The sequence below is a fragment of the Scyliorhinus torazame genome, chromosome 17 (genome assembly GCF_047496885.1).
Source record: "Scyliorhinus torazame isolate Kashiwa2021f chromosome 17, sScyTor2.1, whole genome shotgun sequence".
Classification (NCBI taxonomy): Eukaryota; Metazoa; Chordata; class Chondrichthyes; order Carcharhiniformes; family Scyliorhinidae; genus Scyliorhinus; species Scyliorhinus torazame.
In genome coordinates this window covers 155,281,350-155,302,912 of record NC_092723.1, presented here as the reverse complement: position 1 = coordinate 155,302,912, position 21,563 = coordinate 155,281,350, and the positions used below count along the sequence as shown (strand labels likewise).

Sequence of the window (21,563 nt, the reverse complement as noted above, 5' to 3'; positions counted from 1 at the left end):
AGAGAGTGAAAGAAAAATCAGAAGAGAAAGGAAACCAGTGGAGATTAAAGCAGAAACAAGATTGAATTCCAATAAAAGGTCACCTTCCTGGAAGTTTACCTCGGTTTCTCTTTCCATAGATGCTACCCGACCTGCTGAGTATTTCCAGCATTTTCAGTTTTGTTTCAGATTTTCAGGATTTGCAGTATATTGCTTTTGTTTTGAAGAACAGATTGATATCTGTTAAAGCAACTATGAACTTTCCCCGTTTCACGCATATTCCCTTCCTTACCGGTTTATATTTGCAGGATATTGCTCACTCCCAGGCAGTGTTGGCTCACTCTGTCTAACAGCTGGTATTGTGACTTTTGAAGTACAGTTTTTCAGTGTGGGAGCAGATGCGAAGATGAGTTGGTCACTGGGTGAACTGAGCGCCTCTCGGGCTCGTCTCTCTGTGTTGGAGTCTGGAACTACAGACACCCCAAGCTGCTCACCAACAGACTTCCTGCTTTCACTTCTTGCTTTCCTTCTCTTCATCTGGGTTTGTTTGGCCGCATCATCAGTTGCTCCTGTCTGTCCAACTATATGTTTAGAATCGCTGTATGGCATTTTTGTGGACTTGACAGAGGCTTTTCGCAGTTGCTTCAGTAACTTGCTTTTACCAGTGCAGTTGCCGTAGCTGGTAGAGAAAAAAATAGATTCAGGTGAAAGACTGACATTAAAATCATATGTATTAGGCTCATAATTCTGCAAGTGGGGAGCATAACATTAGTGAAACTGTAATCCAGAGGTCTGGACGAATGGCTAACTATTAACAGCCCTCTCAAATGGCCTAGCAAGTCTCACAGCTGTAGATAGCTTACCACTGCCAACTCAAGGACACTTAGGGATGGGCAATAAATGCTGGCCATGACATCACACATGCTCACATCACATGAATAAATAAGAAAAGTGTGCTTGATTCCACCTGGTGCAGGTGTACCCAATTCTCCCAGTATGTGAACTGGCAGTTGAGGCTCCCTACTAGTATTGTATATTCATCCGTAAAGCCCCTATGGTAACCAGTATATGTTGGTCTCTGTGAAAGTTTAAAACAAAATTTTTATTCTCCTCCTTTTTCACATTTTCTCCCAAATCTACACCCACCAACAATAATCAGTAACAAATATGTCAATCCCCATATCAATAACAACAATCCCATCCTCCCATCAAACCCCAAACATTAGCCTGCATGTTCACACAAACAAATAACAAAAAGGAATGAGTGATCACCCATAGTCGCCATTAACACACACAGCCCCCCTCCCCCCAACCCTCCCACACACGCCCCAACTAATGTTCAATGTTATCCAGTTCCTGAAAGTGCATAATGAATAATGCCCATGAATTGTAGAACCCCTCCATCCTTCCCCTCAGTTCAAACTTAACCTTCTCAAGAGTCAAGAATTCCAACAGGTCCCCCCGCCACACCAGGGCACAGGGTGGAGGTTGCTCTTCAACTCATCAGGATCCGCCTTCGGGCGATCAACGAGGCGAAGGCTACAACATCTGCCTCCGAAACCGTTTCCAACCCTGGCTGGTCCGACACCCCAAATATGGCCTGGGGGGCCCAGGTCCAGTTTCACGTGCACCACTTGAGAAATTACCCTAAAAACCTCTTTCCAGTAATCCTCTAGCTTTGGACAGGACCAAAACATATGAACGTGATTAGCCCCCACCCCCGCCCCGCAACTTTCACACACATCTTCTACTCCTTCAAAGAATTGGCTCATCCTTGCCCTCATGAGGTGTACTCTGTATACCACCTTCAGCTGTATCAACCCCAACCTTGCGCACGAGGTAGAGGCATTCACTCTCCGGAGCACCTCACACCAGAACCCCTCCTCAATATCCTCTCCCAACTCTTCCTCCCACTTTGCTTTGATCCCTTCCAGTGGTGCCTTCTCCTCTTCCAAAATAGCTCCGTAAACCGCCGACACTACCCCTTTCTCCAGTCCCCCTGTCGTCAGCACCTCCTCCAGCAATGTGGAGGCCGGCTCCACCGGAAAGCTCTGTATCTCCTTTCTGGCAAAATCTCGAACCTGCATTTATCTAAACATTTCCTCCTGCTCCAGCCCATACTTCGCTTCCAGCTCCTTCGATCCTGCAAACCGACCCCTAAGAAACAAATCTTTCAGTGTCTTAATCCCCTTCTCCTCCCATTTCCGAAAATTTCCATCCCACCTCCCTGGCTCAAATCTGTGGTTCCCCCGAATCGGCATTTCCCTTGACCCTGCCCCCAACCCGGTATTAATAGCTTCATTCTCAATGAAGCTATTATTACCGGACTCCCTGAATATTTCCCCAGGGCTATTAGGAGCGGTACTGTTGCTGGTGCTTTCAATCCCGACCCCCTGCATAAACTCTCCTCCGTTCTTTTTTTTTAAATTTAGGGTACCCAATTCATTTTATCCAATTGATGGGCAATTTAGCGTGGCCAATCCACCTAGCTTGCACATTTTTGGGTTGTGGGGGCGAAACCCACGCAAACATGGGGAGAATGTGCAAACTCCACACGGACAGTGACCCAGAGCCGGGATCAAACCTGGGACCTCAGCGCCGTGAGGCCGCAGTGCTAACCCACTGCGCCACTGTGCTGCCTAACTCTCCTCCATTCTGACCCACTGGGAATCAACCCCTCTGACCCAGCTCCGCACCTTCTCCACATTCGCCGCCCAGTAGTAATACATCAGATTCGGAAGACCTAAACCCCCTGGCCTGCCTTCCCCTCTGTAGCAGCACCTTTCTAACTCTGACCACCTTCCCTCCCCATATGAACGAAGTAATCCTTCCCTCAATCTCTCTGAAAAAAGCCTTTGGAATGAAAATCGGTAGGCATTGAAAAATAAACAGAAATCGCGGCAACGCGTTCATTTTAACCGCCTGTACCCGACCCGCCAGTGACAGAGGGAGACCATCCCACCTTGCCAGATCAGCTTTCACTCTCCCCACCAAACTAAAAATGTTGTACCTGCGGAGCCCCCCGCCCCCACTCCCGGGCAACCTGCACCCCCAGGTACCTAAAGTGAGTCCCTGCCCTACGGAATGGCAGCCCCCCCCACCCCTGCCCCCACTCCCGGCCGAGACACCACAAAATACTCACTCTTGTCTACATTTAGTTTGTACCCCGAGAAAGACCCAAACACTCGAAGAAGCTCCAATATTCCCCCTATCGACACACTCGGTTCCGACACGTATAACAGCAAGTCATCGGCATATAAGGACACTCTATGCTCTATTCCCCCCCGCACTATTCCTTTCCATACCCCCAAACTTCTTAGTGCGATGGCCAACGGCTCGCGAGTGGGTCTCTGTGAAAGTTGAACAGTTTCTTAAATTTCAGTACAAAATGGTGCATATTTCAGTTGCACAGTAGCGCAGTGGTTAGCACTGTTGTTTCACAGCACCAGGGACCCGAGTTTGATTTCCGGCTTGGGTCACTGTTGGTGCGGAGTCTGCGCGTTCTCCCCATGTCTGCGTGGGTTTCCTCCGGGTGCTCCGGCTTTACTCCCACGCGTCCTGAAAGAAGCTTGTTGGGTGAAATGGACATTCTGAATTCTCCCTCAGTGTACCCGAACAGGCGCCGGAGTGTGGCAACTAGGGGATTTTCACAGTAACTTAATTGAAGTGTTAAGTAAGCCTACTTGTGACACTAATAAAGATCATTATTATTATTCAGGAAGAAAATTTAACAGGAAGCATCATTGTGCTGTAACTCACTTGGATATCATTATCAATCTGTGGCACATGATGTAATCTTAGTCCCACGTCTTGGTGACAGTTCATTCACACCAATGAACATACTTCAAATTGTGAGAGCTTTCTAATTATGCATTCAAATAGCATGAGTTTCATTCTCTCACTTAAATGATTAACCTTTCCTCACCCTGAGTCACTCTTGGGCTCTTTCTGTTCTCGGTCATTATCATGGGCTGACACGCTGCTCTGGCTATCTTCGTCAAAGGATGATTCTGTGGAGCTGTGTAAAATAACAGGTACAGGAACAAGAAATAAAGATAAGGATTTACTCTCATACCCACTGCCAGCTGGTGGGGATTCCTGGTAGCAGCAAGACCTCAGGTAATGATGAAACTTGCCGCCATGGTAATGAGGGCTCGTGAACCCAGTAAATCCTACAGGAACCCAGTAGGACACAGATAGACTCGCAGCTTGAAGTTGCACACTGAGGCGATTAAGTTATGACTTCAGCTCGGAAAAGCTTCCTTTAGTTTGGGTGGGTTTTGCAATCCAGAACTCTCAAGAGTACTCAGGTGAAGAGTAGTTCAGGAAATCACATTCCTGAAAATTCTACTTCCCTTTGTGAGTGTTGGATAATCTATCATTATTTCAGTTAAAATGCGGACACTTTGGAAAGAAATGACAATTTTCTCAATGCTGCTAAGCCGTGAGGGAAACTCATGCTTGTTAACCATTTAAATAAGCTGGAAGCAGGCCTGGACAGTATTTTAGTTTAACTGGACCATTATAGGGAAGTTTTTACATCATACTCACTGTAGTAAGCTAACAAGGCCAAAACATCATTTTGTACTAATATTGGGCCATAGAAGTAATTTTGTATTCTGTACTTTATAGTCATTCACATGCATTAATTAATTACTGTATAATAGCTGATCAATCGCAACTCCAATTTCTGCCTATCCCCGATAACCTTTCACCTCTTTGTTTATCACGGTAGAAGAGAATGAATGGAGACTTCTCCATACTCAGATAAAAGATCATGAAATATCCCATTGTTCTTCTCCAATGTACGTAAATGGCTAAACCTGTCAAAATTAAGTCAGTAACAACAATGACCAATTGAATAATTACAATAGAATTGATTTGAGATGAGGCAAGGCTAATTCAAGATCTAAAAGAGGGCTTTAAGAACCATTTTGTTGCTTGCAAGTCAGACTATAGTCGTGGTCGTACTCAGTGTTACTGGGCAGGATTTGTGGTAAATCACTGTCAGTGAGGGAACCTGAGGAACATTTACACTTCAACCTGGGGTGCTCGCCCCAACTGCAGGTGTACAAAGAACAAAGAAATGTACAGCACAGGAACAGGCCCTTCGGCCCTCCAAGCCCGTGCCGACCATGCTGCCCGACTAAACTACAATCTTCTACACTTCCTGGGTCCGTATCCTTCTATTCCCATCCTATTCATGTATTTGTCAAGATGCCCCTTAAATGTCCCTATCGTCCCTGCTTCCACCACCTCCTCCGGTAGCGAGTTCCAGGCACCCACTACCCTCTGCGTAAAAAACTTGCCTCGTACATCTACTCTAAACCTTGCCCCTCTCACCTTAAACCTATGCCCCCTAGTAATTGACCCCTCTACCCTGGGGAAAAGCCTCTGACTATCCACTCTGTCTATGCCCCTCATAATTTTGTATACCTCTATCAGGTCTCCCCTCAACCTTCTTCGTTCCAGTGAGAACAAACCGAGTTTATTCAACCGCTCCTCATAGCTAATGCCCTCCATACCAGGCAACATTCTGGTAAATCTCTTCTGCACCCTCTCTAAAGCCTCCACATCCTTCTGGTAGTGTGGCGACCAGAATTGAACACTATATTCCAAGTGTGGCCTAACTAAGGTTCTATACAGCTGCAACATGACTTGCAAATTCTTATACTCAATGCCCCGGCCAATGAAGGCAAGCATGCCGTATGCCTTCTTGACTACCTTCTCCACCTGTGTTGCCCCTTTCAATGACCTGTGGACCTGTACTCCTAGATCTCTTTGACTTTCAATACTCTTGAGGGTTCTACCATTCACTGTATATTCCCTACCTGCATTAGACCTTCCAAAATGCATTACCTCACATTTGTCCGGATTAAACTCCATCTGCCATCTCTCCGCCCAAGTCTCCAGACAATCTAAATCCTGCTGTATCCTCCGACAGTCCTCATCGCTATCCGCAATTCCACCAACCTTTGTGTCGTCTGCAAACTTACTAATCAGACCAGTTACATTTTCCTCCAAATCATTTATATATACTACAAAGAGCAAAGGTCCCAGCACTGATCCCTGTGGAACACCACTGGTCACAGCCCTCCAATTAGAAAAGCATCCCTCCATTGCTACTCTCTGCCTTCTATGGCCTAGCCAGTTCTGTATCCACCTTGCCAGCTCACCCCTGATCCCGTGTGACTTCACCTTTTGTACTAGTCTACCATGAGGGACCTTGTCAAAGGCCTTACTGAAGTCCATATAGACAACATCTACTGCCCTACCTGCATCAATCATCTTAGTGACCTCCTCGAAAAACTCTATCAAGTTAGTGAGACACGACCTCCCCTTCACAAAACCGTGCTGCCTCTCACTAATACGTCCATTTGCTTCCAAATGGGAGTAGATCCTGTCTCGAAGAATTCTCTCCAGTAATTTCCCTACCACTGAAGTAAGGCTCACCGGCCTGTAGTTCCCGGGATTATCCTTGCTACCCTTCTTAAACAGAGGAACAACATTGGCTATTCTCCAGTCCTCCGGGACATCCCCTGAAGACAGCGAGGATCCAAAGATTTCTGTCAAGGCCTCAGCAATTTCCTCTCCAGCCTCCTTCAGTATTCTGGGGTAGATCCCATCAGGCCCTGGGGACTTATCTACCGTAATATTTTTTAAGACACACAACACCTCGTCTTTTTGGATCACAATGTGACCCAGGCTATCTACACCCCCTTCTCCAGACTCAACATCTACCAATTCCTTCTCTTTGGTGAATACTGATGCAAAGTATTCATTTAGTACCTCGCCCATTTCCTCTGGCTCCACACATAGATTCCCTTGCCTATCCTTCAGTGGGCCAACCCTTTCCCTTGTTACCCTCTTGCTTTTTATGTACGTGTAAAAAGCCTTGGGATTTTCCTTAACCCTATTTGCCAATGACTTTTCGTGACCCCTTCTAGACCTCCTGACTCCTTGCTTAAGTTCCTTCCTACTTTCCTTATATTCCACGCAGGCTTCGTCTGTTCCCAGCCTTTTAGCCCTGACAAATGCCTCCTTTTTCTTTTTGACGAGGCCTACAATATCTCTCGTCATCCAAGGTTCCTGAAAATTGCCGTATTTATCTTTCTTCCTCACAGGAACATGCCGGTCCTGTATTCCTTTCAACTGCCACTTGAAAGCCTCCCACATGTCAGATGTTGATTTGCCCTCAAACATCCGCCCCCAATCTATGTTCTTCAGTTCCCGCCTAATATTGGTATAATTAGCCTTCCCCCAATTTAGCACATTCATCCTCGGACCACTCTTATCCTTGTCCACCAGTACTTTAAAACTTACTGAATTGTGGTCACTGTTACTGAAATGCTCCCCTACTGAAACATCTACCACCTGGCCGGGCTCATTCCCCAATACCAGGTCCAGTACCGCCCCTTCCCTAGTTGGACTGTCTACATATTGTTTTAAGAAGCCCTCCTGGATGCTCCTTACAAACTCCGCCCCGTCTAAGCCCCTGGCACTAAGTGAGTCCCAGTCAATATTGGGGAAGTTGAAGTCTCCCATCACCACAACCCTGTTGTTTCTACTCTTTTCCAAAATCTGTCTACCTATCTGCTCCTCTATCTCCCGCTGGCTGTTGGGAGGCCTGTAGTATACCCCCAACATTGTGACTGCACCCTTCTTATTCCTGATCTCTACCCATATAGCCTCACTGCCCTCTGAGGTGTCCTCTCGCAGTACAGCTGTAAAGATCAATCGTGCATTGCTATGTATACCTTTTCCTTCCTTTTTAAATAAACTTCCATATTATTTGCTATTTCAGAGTCCTGTCTTGCCTTATGGTTGAGTCTTGTTAGAACAAATCCATTTTATAGGATCAATTTGGAACTGATTAATTAGGCCGTGCACAACTAAATTAAACTGGATCTACCTCTTTAAAACTGACAGGGATTAGATCTCAAACATCTGCTATGAAATAAGCTGTCCAGTCACACACTATTTGTACAGATGTGGAGAAGTCAAGTCTTATCTTTCAGTATTCAGAATTCACAGAGTGTGCAGCCAATCAACGTAGGAACCCTTTTGCCCTGGGAACCAATTCAACAAATCTGTTAGACTGAATACTTTTTCTTAAACGTAATTATGGTATGTTACCCTGGATCCATTACCTTTCATTCTGCAGACAGGTGAGCTTCTCCTTAATGTCTTTGCAGCCTGTCTGTGATGTGCTTCCGTCTTGCTCCCAGTTCCGGAGGTCAATGAAAACAGTGTCCGGTTCAGAAGCCTTTTTCATTGTCCGCTTTTCTTTCATCCTGGTACACCTGTTTGTTTCAGGACTGAGAACATGAAATAAGAAAACAGAAAAGATTAATGAGCCTATCACTTAACAAAAAGTTCTATTCTGAAATAACAAATGTACCTCCTATGCAGATCGGAGATGATGGCTGGGAATTTGGGGCGGCATGGTGGTTAGCTCTGCTGCATCACAGCACTAGGGCCCTGGGTTCGATTCTGACCTCAGGTAACTGTCTGTGAGGAGTTTGCATATTCTCCCCGCGTCTGCGTGGGTTTCCTCTGGGTGCTACAGTTTCCTCCCACAGTCCAAATATGTGTAGGTTAGGTGGATTGGCCATGCTAAATTGCCCCTTAGGGTGGGGTTACAGGGCAGGGGATTGGGCCTAGGTAGGGTGGTCTTTCAAAGTGTCGGTACTGACTCGATGGACAGAATGGCCTCTTTGTCTACTGTAGGAATTCAATGATTTCAATTTCTTTGATGTTATTCCCATTTCACGAGAATGTTGGTCCCAGAACACTTCTGGTTTATCAGATAAATTATTAGGCACTCTAGAAATGCAATCGGTCTCTCAGAACATCATGAATATAAAAGATCCCTCGACAATATTCAATGTGGAAGAGGGTTCACTCGGTGTCTAGGCAATTTTCTGCCATCAACCAACTCCATCCAAAATAACTGATTCATTTGGCATTTCTTTAATTTGCTCTTTGAGAGTTTGTTGTGTGCAAATTGGTGTTTGTTTGCTTACAACTACTCTAAATATAAAAATTAATGAATTGACAGTAAGACACTTACTGAAATGTTCTTTACATATCCTAACCACTGAATTAGATATACGTATTGTTAGCCATGAATTTAATTAATTAATTTTTAATACTTATATTACCCAAAGTTGATGGAGGCAGGCTTTTGCAAGGGGTCACGGTTGCAGGCGTTGATAACAGCGCCGCATCCATTTGCCTCAGAGAGTTACTTGGGATGTCCGATGGTGGAAGATATGGAGACAATTTCGGCAGCACTTTAGGTTAGGGGCAGGGTTGAAGCTGATGTTGATCCGAGGTAATCATGTGTTTGAGCCGGCAGGGGCAGTACGATGGTGCAGTGGGGGTTCAACAAGACATGGGGTCTGTTTATATTACACTTCAAATGTTGGCTACTGTTAGCTGCTAAGGGGGGGGGGGGGGGGGTGATGGGGGGTGTTTGTTTTGAGTCACTGAGGTGTTGGAGGATGAAATGGGGGTTCGGGTTTTTCGTTGTTTTATTTTGTTCTGTTGAATATTTAAAAGGTTAAAAGTTCAATAAAAATATTTTCAAAAAAGAATATTACCCAAAGTTCCTCATGGTTGTCAAGTACGTTTTAAAAAAATAAATAAATTTAGCGTACCCAATTCATTTTTTCCAATTAAGGGGTAATTTAGCGTGGCCAATCCACCTACCCTGCACATCTTTGGGTTGTGGGGGCGAAACCCACGCAAACACGGGTAGAATGTGCAAACTCCACACAGATAGTGACCCAGAGCCAGGATCGAACCTGGGACCTTGGCGCCATGAGGCAGCAATGCTGCCCTATGGCTGTCAAGTAGTTTTGCTTCTGATTCCCATTCTCCGATTTAAAATTAAAAGCATATTTTAAACTTCAAATCACATTTCCTGAAACCATTGGTGGGATTCTCCGTCCTGGCAGCCAGCCAATGGGGTTTCCCATTGTAGGCACCCCCATGCCTCGGGAAATCCATGGGCGTGAGTACGTTGCCGGCTAAATAGAGGATTCCGCCGACGAAGAATCCAGACCCATATTTTTAACACGTTAAACAAACACATTATTAATCACTAACTTGTTTTGTACCTCAGAACATAATTGGAGTTATTGATACTGCCTCCATCAAGCCTGGTCCAGCTTGTCCTGTTGGACTGGCGCTCTCCATCATGCACTGGGGTTTGGTTATTCAATGTGATAGCTCCTCCTGACTGCTTTACAGACAATGAGGTGAGCTGTTCCATAAGACTCTGTTCTCTATTAACACGAGAAGGTGCTATATAGCAAAATGAGAGCACACAATGAAATCCGCTTACACTCGGTGCAAATTTGCATTTAATTTGACACAATAAACCAAGTATTGTACAAAAGCTAATTAAGGTGTAACTCCATTAGAGTATGGTTCTTTACAGTTTGAGCTGAGGGCGCTACAAACCAGACAGGCTAGACCTGGGCAGGACCGAACTGATGTCCTAGAGAGAGTATTTGCTAGAATGGTTAGGTTTAAACTAAAATGGCAGGGGATTGGAACCTATGCAAGGAGTCAGACGAGGAGGAAGCATGGACAAGACCAAAGACAGAAAGGGAAATAAGGAAAATTATTGGCAGAGAAATCAAGGGCCAGAATCAAACAGGGTCACAGTGCAACATAATGGGATTGGGAGAAGGAATGTTAAAAAGACAAGCCTTAAGGTATTTTGCCTTAATGCGCAAAGCATTCGCAATAAAGTGGATGAATAAATCATGCAAATAGACATAAACAAGTATGATATAATTGGGATTAAGGAAACATGGCTGAAGGGTAACCAGGGACGGGAACTGAACTTCCAAGGGTATTCAGTATTTAGGAAGCACAGACAAAAAGAAAAAGGCAGTAGGGTTGCATTACTGGTTAAAGTGGAAACTAATGCAATAGTGAGGAAGGATATACGCTCCGACTATGTAGAATCTGTATGGGTAGAGCTGAGAAACACCAAGGGGCAAAAAGTTAGTGGGATTGTATATAGACCCCCAAATTGTAGTGATGTTGGGAATGGCATTAAACAGGAAATTAGAGACGCTTGCGATGAAGGAACATCTGGAATTATGGGTGACTGGTAGCACAGTGGTTCGCACTGTTGCTTCACAGCGCCAGGGACCTAGGTTCAATTCCCAGATTGGTCACTGTCTGTGTGGAGTCTGCATGTTTTTCTACATGTCTGCGTGTTTTCCTCCGGGTGCTCCGGTTTCATCCCACAAGTCCCAAAAGACGTGCTTGTTAGGTGAATTGGACATTCTGAATTCTCCCTCAGTGAACCCAAACAGGCGCCGGAGTGTGACGACTAGGAGATTTTTACAGTAATACACTTCATTGCAGTGTTAATGTAAGCCTACTTGTGACACTAATAGTGATTATTATTATGATGATTTTAATCTGTATATTGACTGGGCAAATCAAATTAGTAACAATACTGTAGAGGAGGAATTCCTGGAGTGTATACTGGATGGTTTTCAAGAGCAATATGTTGAGGAACCAACTAGAGAACAGGCCATCCTAGACTGGGTATTTTGTAATGAAAAAGGAATGATTGGCAATCTAGTTGTGGAAGACCCTTGGGGATGAGCGACCAAAATATGATAGAATTCTTCATCAAGTTGGAGGGTGACGCGGCACTTCCGGTGATGGTGGGCGGGAGGCAGTCGCACACTGGAGGGTTCCCGCTCGGGAATAGAAATTTCTGAGTTTTAACGCCCGGTCCCGGGGGCAATGGAGGCTGAAAAAGCTGTAAGAAGGCACAGGGAGGAGAAATGTCCAAGTTTGGGAAAAAAATGGCCGTGGAAAAGGGGGTTAATGAAAGTCCACCGGTGAGTGGAAAAGTCAGTGCAGGAACTGTAAGGAAAGTGGAGGCTGGAGCACCAGGGGAGGCTGCATTGCTCACAGCAGAAGAAATGACCAAGGTGCTGGCTGTGGAACTTGAAAAACAGTTCACAAAGCACATGGAAGCGATGAAGAAGGAGATGGGGGCAGTATTGCAAGTGCTGGTGGAAGAGGCGATTGCCCCGGTGAGGGCGGCGGTATCAAGCGCAGCAGCGGAAGTGGGGGAACAAGGTGAGACGCTGAAGGAAGTGGAAGAGGCATTATCGCAGCACAGTGATCAACTCACCTCGATGGGGAAGGAGATGCGGAAGGTGATAAAGACCAACAAGTGTCTGCGAGCCAAAATGGAAGACCTGGAAAACAGATCTAGGCGGCAGAATCTGAGGATTGTGGGTCTGCCCGAAGAGGTGGAAGGCCCGAGGCCGACGGAGTATTTTGCCACGATGTTGGCAGAGCTATTGGGCGTGGTGGATTATCCCTCTCGATATGAACTGGATCGGGCTCATCGGTCGTGGAGGCTTTTACCAAAGGCGAGTGAGCCTCCAAGAGGAGTAATTGTGTGTTTCCGTAGGTATAGCATGAAGGAAAAAGTCCTGTGCTGGGCAAAGCAGAAGCGGGTGGTGCAGTGGGCTGGAATACGCATATACCAGGACTTTACGGTGGAGTTGGCGAGGAGGCGGGCTGCCTTCAGCCGGGTGAAGAAGGCCTACCATCGGGCAGGAGATACAGAAGTCTGAGAACACACAAGAACAGACTCAAAAACAGCTTCTTCCCCACTGTTACCAGACTCCTAAATGACCCTCTTATGGACTGACCTCATTAACACTACACCCTGTATGCTTCATCCGATGCCGTTGCTTATGTAGTTACATTGTATACGTTGTGTTGCCCTATTATGTATTTTCTTTTCCTTCCCTTTTCTTCCCATGTACTTAATGATCTGTTGAGCTGCTCGCAGAAAAATACTTTTCACTGTACCTCGGTACACGTGACAATAAACAAATCCAATCCAAACCACTCCCTCACCTATCCCCTTAACCACACCTAACCTGCAAATCTTTGGACAGTAAGGAACAATTGTATCATTGCCAATCCACCTAACCTTTGAAAATAAGGGGAAATTTCAGCATGGCCAATCCACCTAACCTGCACATCTTTGGATTGTGGAAGGAAACTGGAGTACTGGGAGCAATCCTGCTCAGACAGAGGGAGAACGTGCAAACTTCACAGTCACCCAAGAACACAATAAAATTCAGGTCCCTGGCGCTGTGAGGCAGTAGTGCTATCTATTGTGCCACCATGTACACCAATCGCTGAAAGTAAGCATGTAGGTGGCAAAGAAGGTAAATGGTGGGTCGGATTTCGTAGCAAGAGGATTTGAGTACAGGAGCAGGGATGTCTTGCTGCCTTGGTAGACCACATTTGTCTGCAGTTTTGGTCTCCTTATCTCATGACCAATATTCTTGCGAAAGAACAAGTGCAACAAAGGTTTACCAGGCTGATTCCTGGGATGGTGGGACTGACGTATGAGGAGAGATTGACTCAGTTAGGATTATATTTGCTGGGTTTTAGAAGAATGAGGGGAGATCTCATAAAAACCTATAAAATTCTAACAGGACTAGACTGGGAAGATGCAGGAAGGATGTTCTCAATGGTGGGGGAGTCCAGAGACAGGGGTCCCATCTAAGGATATGGGATAGACCATTTAGGACTGAGATGAAGAGACATTTATTAACCGGAGAGTGATGAGCCTGTGGAATTTGCTCCCACAGGAAACAAGCCAAAACATTGTATATTTTCAAGAAGCTAGATATAGCTCTTGGGGTGAAAGGGATCAAAGGATATGGGGGAGGAAAAGTGGGAACAGCTTACGGCTTTAGGTGATCAGCCATGATCATAATGAATGGCAGAGCAGGTTCGAAGGGCCAAGTACCCTACTCCTGCCCCTATTTTCTATGATTCCGTGTAATCTTAGCAGTAACTAAGTATGTGCAGTTACCTAGGAAATGTTCTCATCCATTGTAACTTTTACAATGGGTAATCAAAGTCATAATGCATGTCAATGAATTAAAACAATCAACCATCTATCTTTAACATGCAAATAAATAGGATGAAAGCATGTTCCAGGAGGTGGAAAGAATGCATTTTTCCTGACCAGTTTTAGCCAATCACCAACCTGGAACTACCTGACATTCATTCACTTTGATCAGCACAAGCATCAGAAAAATCAAATTCACCAAGATACCTTTTTTCCCCAAAATACACTTTATTCCGAGAATTAATAAAAGTACATTATGTGCATAAAGGTTGAGACATTCCATAAGGTGGAAATCAAATCAGTTTCTTTCAATATTGCATGTTATTCACTACATTTACAATTTTAAATATTCATTACATATGCACAATACAGCCTAAGGGGTTTTATCTAGTTCCCAACCCCTTGGTTGACTATAACTGAAAGGCAGCAGCAGAGGGTGGCAGCTAGTTTTTGGCAGAACAAGAGCCTCTTTCACCAAGTTGATGATCCTCCAGCTGCAGTAGATGCACTAAATCCTCGGAACAGCTCGTAGGCCTGATTCCTGGAGCTGCTCACGATGAACCTCAATGAATGTCATTGCATCTCTTTCCAGACCTTCTTTGCAAAGGCACGTTCCTGAAGGAGGTGGGCTCCAGTCTCCTCCCCCCCCCCCCCCCCCCCCCCCCCCACCTCAAGGACAACGTGAAGGAGAGGGTGAGACTCTGGGCTCACCACATGCCAAACTACATCAGTTCACTCATTTACTGCTGCCCCCACAAGGCAAACAGCCTGAAGCTCAGACCACAATCCCAGTGAGAATGGCTAAATTGGAAAATCATGGGAGATTGTTCACATTAAGCACATGGTGAATTGCTAACAAAATGTTTTTATTTAAAAAAAAACGTTTCACTCCAACTACTATCAGGCTACAAATCACTAACATATATTGTGCTCATTACATTCAGATAATGTTGGTCTTTATATCTAGAGGTCTAGAATATAAACTTCAGCTGTACAACTATAAAATACACAAGAGTGGCAAATAGGTTTTATATTTTATTAAATCCTGTTTGTGAATATGTACAGACTATTTTTGATTCAGTTTGTAAACATTCAGATATTTGGCGCATTGAATAACAATTTATGGTGTCACATCGATCAGTGAATTAAAAACTCTCCAATTGTCATCCTTGTGATGAGGATGAATTATACAGTGAATGTGAAACAGATGGTAGAATTATTGGGCTCCTGGGAATGTTGGTGTAGTGGCAATGTTACTGGACTGGTAATCCAGAGGCCCAAGTTAATTCTCTGGGGGGTGGGGCACAAGTTCAAATGGCAACTGGTGCAATTTAAAATGAATTAACTAAAAAAAGTCTGTATTTTAAAGCTACTCTCAGTAATGGTGTCCATGAAATCATTGGGATGTCATAAAAACCTAGTTCGCTAATGTCTTTTAAGAAAGAAAATCTGCAGTCCTTACCCAGTCTGGCCTATCTGTGACTCTAGACTCTAAGAGATGTGGTTGAATCTTAACTGTCCTCTGAAATGGTCTAGCAAGCCACTCAATTGTACCAAACTGCTCAAGAAAAGTTGTAAAGGAATAAAACTGGATGGACCACCTGGCATCAACCGAGGCATCAGAAATGACAATGGCACACCCTGCCCAACTTCCCTGCAAAATCATCCTTGCCAAAAATTGGGAGAGCTGCCTCACAGACTATTCAAGCAACAGTCTGCCATACTCACCAAACCACTTGACTTAGAAGACATCTTAGAATGGATTTTTGTACTTCTGTTGGTCAGCAAAACAATCTGAACTCTTAATATTTAATGTATTTAGTTGTAGAAACAATGGAGAGATCTGGGTGCCTAGAACCATGCTAACATACTAAAATGCATGCCAGAAGAAGCTGATTAATCGAAAGCAATATACCTTGATGGCAAGCCAAAGCATTAACCCTCTCAGCAGAGCTGACATTGAACATTCAAGCTTTTCAGTTTATAAGTATTATTTCACCTTTTTAAGTTCTAGATTTAGTGGGTTAATATGAAGTCAGATAATTGCATAATTAAGAATCAAATAAATTAAAATAAAAAAGCTACACCTGCCCTGATGTGGCATCAGGCCAAAATGGGCAAGGAAACCTCCTGTTGATAAATCAGTACTTCCCCATATTGAATACCACTAAGAAAAGTCAGTGAGGGTAGTCAGTGTGTGTGTGTGGGGGGGTTAGTGTGTGTGGAGGGGTTAGTGTGTGTGTTTGGGGGGGGGGTTAGTGTGTGTGTGGGGACGTCAGTGTGTGTGGGGGGGGTTGGTGTGTGTGGGGGGTGGTGATATGCATCACTGTAAGTACACAAGGGGTTAATGTAAATACACTTAGACTAGATAAACACTAGAGGGAGCACCAGAGACATCATGACACACAGACATTCAACCAATAGGCCAGTAAGATAGGACACGACCAACGGGCAGTCACGACACACACAAGAGGTGACACTACCACAGGGGGGCATTACACCAACCCATATATAAGGACACAACACACATGATCTTCTTCTTTCCAGTGGGGACACTCAGTGAGTACAAACAGGGTTGATTGAAACAAATCACACCCACCACGTGGATGGTAGCAGACTGGTTAGTTAGTCTGAGTAGCTATAGCAGGATTAACAGGAGAGTCGAATCCAAGTAGGAGAATTGTTAACAGTTTAATAAATGTGTTAAAGCTATCTCCAAGTCTGAACCTTCCTTTGTCAGAGTATACATCAAGGAAGCAGCTTATGCTACGTCAAGAGCATAATAAAACAGCAAAGACACAGAATGTACTCTAGGTGGAAGACTTCAATGCCCATTGCTAAAAAGTGCATTGTAGCATCACTACTGACCAAGTACACTGAGGACATATCTGCCAGACTGGGTATGTTGGGTGAACCCAGCATGGCAGTAACAGAGATATGACTGACGGACTTGCAATAGGCTTCAGCCAACAGCGTTGAGTGGATGATCCACCTCAGCTTCTCCAGAGATCCCCAACACAATCTGTAATGTCATGGCACTCACTCTGCCACTAACATCAAGCCAGGGTGTCAACATTGGCTCAACGATGAAGGAGGAAGGGCAATCCAGGAGAAGCACCTAAAAATGAGGTGCCAACCTTGTGAAGTTACAACACAGGCATGCCAAATAGCAGAAGCAGCATGTGGCAGAGCGAAGCAATCCCACAACCAATTGATCAGATCAAAACTCTGCAGTGTTGCCACATTCAGTTGTGAATGGTGGTGGATAATTAAATAACTAAACAGAGAAGGCAAATCTATAAATATATCCTTTCTCAATTTTGGGTGAGCCCAGAATGGCAGTGCCAGAGACAAGACTGGCTGACTTGCAACCAGCTTCAGCCTGAAGCGTTAAGTAAATGATCCATCTTAGCGTCTCCTGAGATCCCCAACATCACAGATGCCAGGTTTCAGCCAATTTTCTTTCACTCCATGTGATATCAAGAAAGGGTTGAAGGCATTGAATTCAGCAAAGACCATGGCCCCTGACAGCTATCCTGGCAATAGTACTGAAGACATGCTCCAGAAGTAGCCATGCCCGTAGCTAAGCTGTTCCAATACAGCTACAACATTGACATGTACACCACAATGTTGAAAATTGCCCAGGTATGTCCGGTCTACAATAATCAGGGCAAATTCAATCCAGCCAATTACCAGCCATCAGTCCACTTTCAATCATCAGCAAAGTGATGGGTAGGTGTTGTCAACAGTGCTATCAAGTCGCATTTACAATAATATCCTGTGCACCAATGCTCAGTTTGGGTTCCACCAGTGCTGCTTAGTTCCAAACAAAAGAGCTGAATTCAAGAGGAGATGCGAGTGTGAGGCAGCATTTGATCAGGTATGGTATCATGGAGCTCTACCAAAACTGAAGCCCATGGGAAACAGGGAGAGAGAAATTCCCCATTGGTTAGAGTCATATCTAGCACAAATGAAGGTGTTTATGGTTGTTGGAGACAAATCATCTCAGCCCAAGGATATTAGGGTAGTATCCTCGGCCCAACCTTCTTCAGTTGCTTCACCAATGACCTTCCCTATATTACAAGGACAAAGATGGAGAGGTTTGCTAATGATTGCACAATGTTCAGTACCATTTGTGACACCTCAAGTACTGAAACAGTCTTTTTCCTATGCGGCAAGACTTGGGCAACATTCAGGTTTCAGCTGATATGTGACAAGCAACATTTGTACCATACAAGTGCCAGGCAATGACCATCTGCTTCAAGAGAAAATCTACCCATTTCTCCTTCGCACTCAATGGTATTACCATTGCTAAGTTCCCACCATCAACATCCTGGGGTTACCACTGATCAGAAACTTAACTGAATCAATTATATAAATACTGTGGCTACAAATGCAGGTCAGAGGCCAGGATTGTGTGTCAAGTAACTAAGTTCCTTATTTCCCCAAAGCCTATCAACCATCTACAAGGCACAGATCAGGAGGGTAATGGAACATTCTCCACTCGCCTGGATAAGTGCAGCTTCAACAACACTCAATAAGCTCAACATCATCTAGGACAAAGCAACTTACTTGAATGGCACCTTATTCATCACCTAAAATCATAAGAAACAGCTGGAGGGGTCCATTTGGCAGGAGAGGGCCATTTGGCTGCTCTGCCATTCAAAACGTTCATGGTTAATCTGGTGGTGGCTTTAACTACACTTTCCTACCTGCCCACGTAACCCGTGACTCCCTTATAGATTAAACGTATGTCTAACTCAACCTTGAATATGTAAAATGACCCAGTACAAGGGAAGGTGGTTAGGTTCTCTCTTGTTGCCAGTGAATCGTGCACACATGTTTTGGGGTTGCCAGAAACTGGAGACAGACTGGGAAGCAGTGTTTGGGACGTCACCTAAAATTGTAGGAGTGCAGGTCAGACCGGACCCAATGGTGGTGGTCTTTGGGGTATCGAAAATGCCAAGGCTGCTGGAGAGGAAAGGGGCCGTGTCATGGCCTTCGCCTCTCTAATTGCCCGGTGAAGAATCTTGGTTAATTGGAGGCCGGGGGTGGCGGCCTGGCTGGGGAACTGTATGACTTTCTTCAGTTGGAAAAGATCAAATTTGAGTTGAGAGGGTAAGCGGAGGGCTTCGAGACACGATGGGGGTTGTTCTTGACAATATTTGAGGAACTGTTCATCGCGGGGAATGGGGAGGGGAAGGGTAATGGGTAAAAAGGGGAGAAATTGCACAAACTGTGGACTGTGAGATTGTGGAGAAATGTTACTGTTTTTTTTACACATGTTTGGAATAATACATTTTTTAAAAAAGATTCTCTCTTTTTGGAGATTACCATTGCCTGGCCCTTTTACTTGCCATTTTTCAGCCCAAGCCTGAATGTTGTCCAAGTCTTTCTTCAGTACAGGAGTCAAAAATATTACTGAACATTGTGCAATCATCAGGGCACATCCCCACTTCTGACCTTATGATGGAGGGAAGATCATTGATGAAGTAGCTAAGGTAGTTGGGTCTCGGACACTACCCTGAGGAACTCCTGCAATGCAATCTAAGTGCTGAACTTTCTCACAGCCAAGAAACACAATGGTGAATATGCAGCAATTCAGAGCACCTAGCTGGAGGAGGCTAAATTGTAATGAGTATCCAAATAGCCTAGTTTCCTACTTTAGGAAGAACTGTGGAATCCACCCTAACACTTTCATGGAAGTGAGGAGGGTCCTTGGATAGAATGGTTCCCCAAATCCTGGAGTGTCCCATCCTGAGTAGTACAGCTCTAATTATCTTGCTCCATGTTTGAAGGAGGATTTTAGTGGTGATTGCCAGTGGCTATGGAAAAAGAGCAAATTTTAATGATTATAAAGGCATGAATGTGATCCCTACTTACCTGAAGCAGACCAAGTTCCATTCATGGTGCTGTCTAAATCACTGCTGCAGTTTTCCAGCTGTTGTAGACTCTGTAAGATCCCATCCAGGTCTACTTGGTCTATACACTACAAACAAGTTCAAAAGCAGCTGGAGGTTAGCCTGTAGGCATACACTAAATATTCTGAGATTTTAAATTAAAAGAGAGGGTCTGTTTAAAAAAACCAAGAACACACATTGGGCAGACTTGGTCTTTGAGACTGATACTGGTGCCAGGACTGGAGCAGAGAGCATCACTTCAGACTTTACCAAATGCTATTGGCGGAGGTAAAAGGATCAGCTGACTGCCAGGCTCCAGTCAGGCAGTTGGTGTTGGATGGCAGTAACCTGGCATATAAACCTAAAAGTTTAGCTCACTACTGATGAATACTGGAGAAAGCTAGAATAATTCCTTCTGCCTCCTAAAATGCTTGGCCAGCATTTTTTAAAATCACAGTGATTCTTTCCATATCTAGTCAGTTACCTACCCAGAGGTGAAAGGGCAGTAAATACCTTCTACCAAATCAGTTGTGGTCAGTATTCTAACTCAACACCACCCTTCCCTCTTCAGAACTTTTTAAGTAAGCACTTGCGTCTGCAGCAGAGGAGGATAATGTTTATCAGCTCACCTCTAAAGAGAGTATAGGTGGTCTGTAGGTGTGCCGTCCTGTACATGTTGACTTCCTTCTGTTTAGCCCTTCCTTTGACATTTGTATAGTTTCCTGTTTTCTATTAGAATTGCTTAAATGGCTTTCAGTCAATGTTGCCTTGTTCAGGACAGTTTCTGGTCCATTTTCAGGGATATTCTGCATGAAGTCCATTTCAGTTGTTAATTCTGAAAGTCCATATATGGCTTTGGTTGGTATGTAGCAGCAATCTACATTTGTATCACCACTGCCTTGACATCTTAGAATTTTCGGTTTCTTATTGTTAATGACTTTGGATGTTATGGATGATTGTGGATCTCCTCCACCATTATTTCCTAGATCCACAAAGTGCTCATTTATATCCAGTGAATCCTCATTCTCGCCAGTGTTAAAAGCTGCTGATTGTCCCAGTGATTCAACAGTGTTACCAATTAAAGAACCAGCTTCAGCCGCCATAAATTTTCTGCGGGTGGTTGACTTTGCCAAGTACCTTGCATGTTCACTCCTAAAGTCCTGCTGACCATCAGATGGTCTTTCTTTATAATCTTGTGCCCAAGCCTCAAGTGGGTATCTTGCAGACTCCAGCATTTCCTGTGGGCATTTAGAAACCATTGACATTGTCACCAAGATGGATAATTCATGTTTAAGAGTTAAGACTTCAAGGAGAGAAGTGAGGAAAACATTTTAAAAATCCATAGGGTGGGAAGAATCACTCTGTATGAGCATGGGCCAGCGAAAGGTTACAATACAATAGTCACAATTTTTCACCCTATATTGGTGTTTAGCAGTTCTGTATCAATACAAAACCTTGCACTTTATGTCCTAAACAGTGAGAATCAGATGTCCCTTTATTCAGAAGATTTGGCAGTTATGCTCCCATCCTAGCATGTGTCTGACAGAGCAACACATGCCCATTTATATTTAAGCCTGAAAAGTTCATCTTACCTATTTTTTTGTGGAAGAGGGAGGCACATCTCTGAACTGCTGTCATAATGCCTGTATTGGCAATTCATGGACAGTGATGTATGATGTCAGACTCAGCTTTGCATTGATTTTAATGAATAAAATAGATTAAAGTTGTTGTTTCACTAATTCAATAAAATAATT

At 44.4% G+C, this 21,563-nt stretch overlaps 1 protein-coding gene across 3 annotated transcripts in view; it reads right to left on the bottom strand.

The window, feature by feature from the left end:
• Positions 1–21,563, bottom strand: part of LOC140394270 (dynein axonemal assembly factor 8) — a 120,220-nt gene that overhangs the window by 94,900 nt on the left and 3,757 nt on the right. For 2 of the 3 annotated variants that reach the window (XM_072481328.1, XM_072481329.1), the window contains exons 4-9: positions 20,439–21,047; positions 19,793–19,898; positions 10,104–10,290; positions 8,130–8,297; positions 3,905–3,997; positions 272–658 (exon numbers count right to left, since the gene is read on the bottom strand). In XM_072481328.1, the coding sequence (XP_072337429.1) occupies positions 272–658; positions 3,905–3,997; positions 8,130–8,297; positions 10,104–10,290; positions 19,793–19,898; positions 20,439–21,047 (1,550 nt within the window). The remainder of the gene's footprint in view (positions 1–271; positions 659–3,904; positions 3,998–8,129; positions 8,298–10,103; positions 10,291–19,792; positions 19,899–20,438; positions 21,048–21,563) is intronic. The other variant, XM_072481330.1, reaches the window with a different exon arrangement.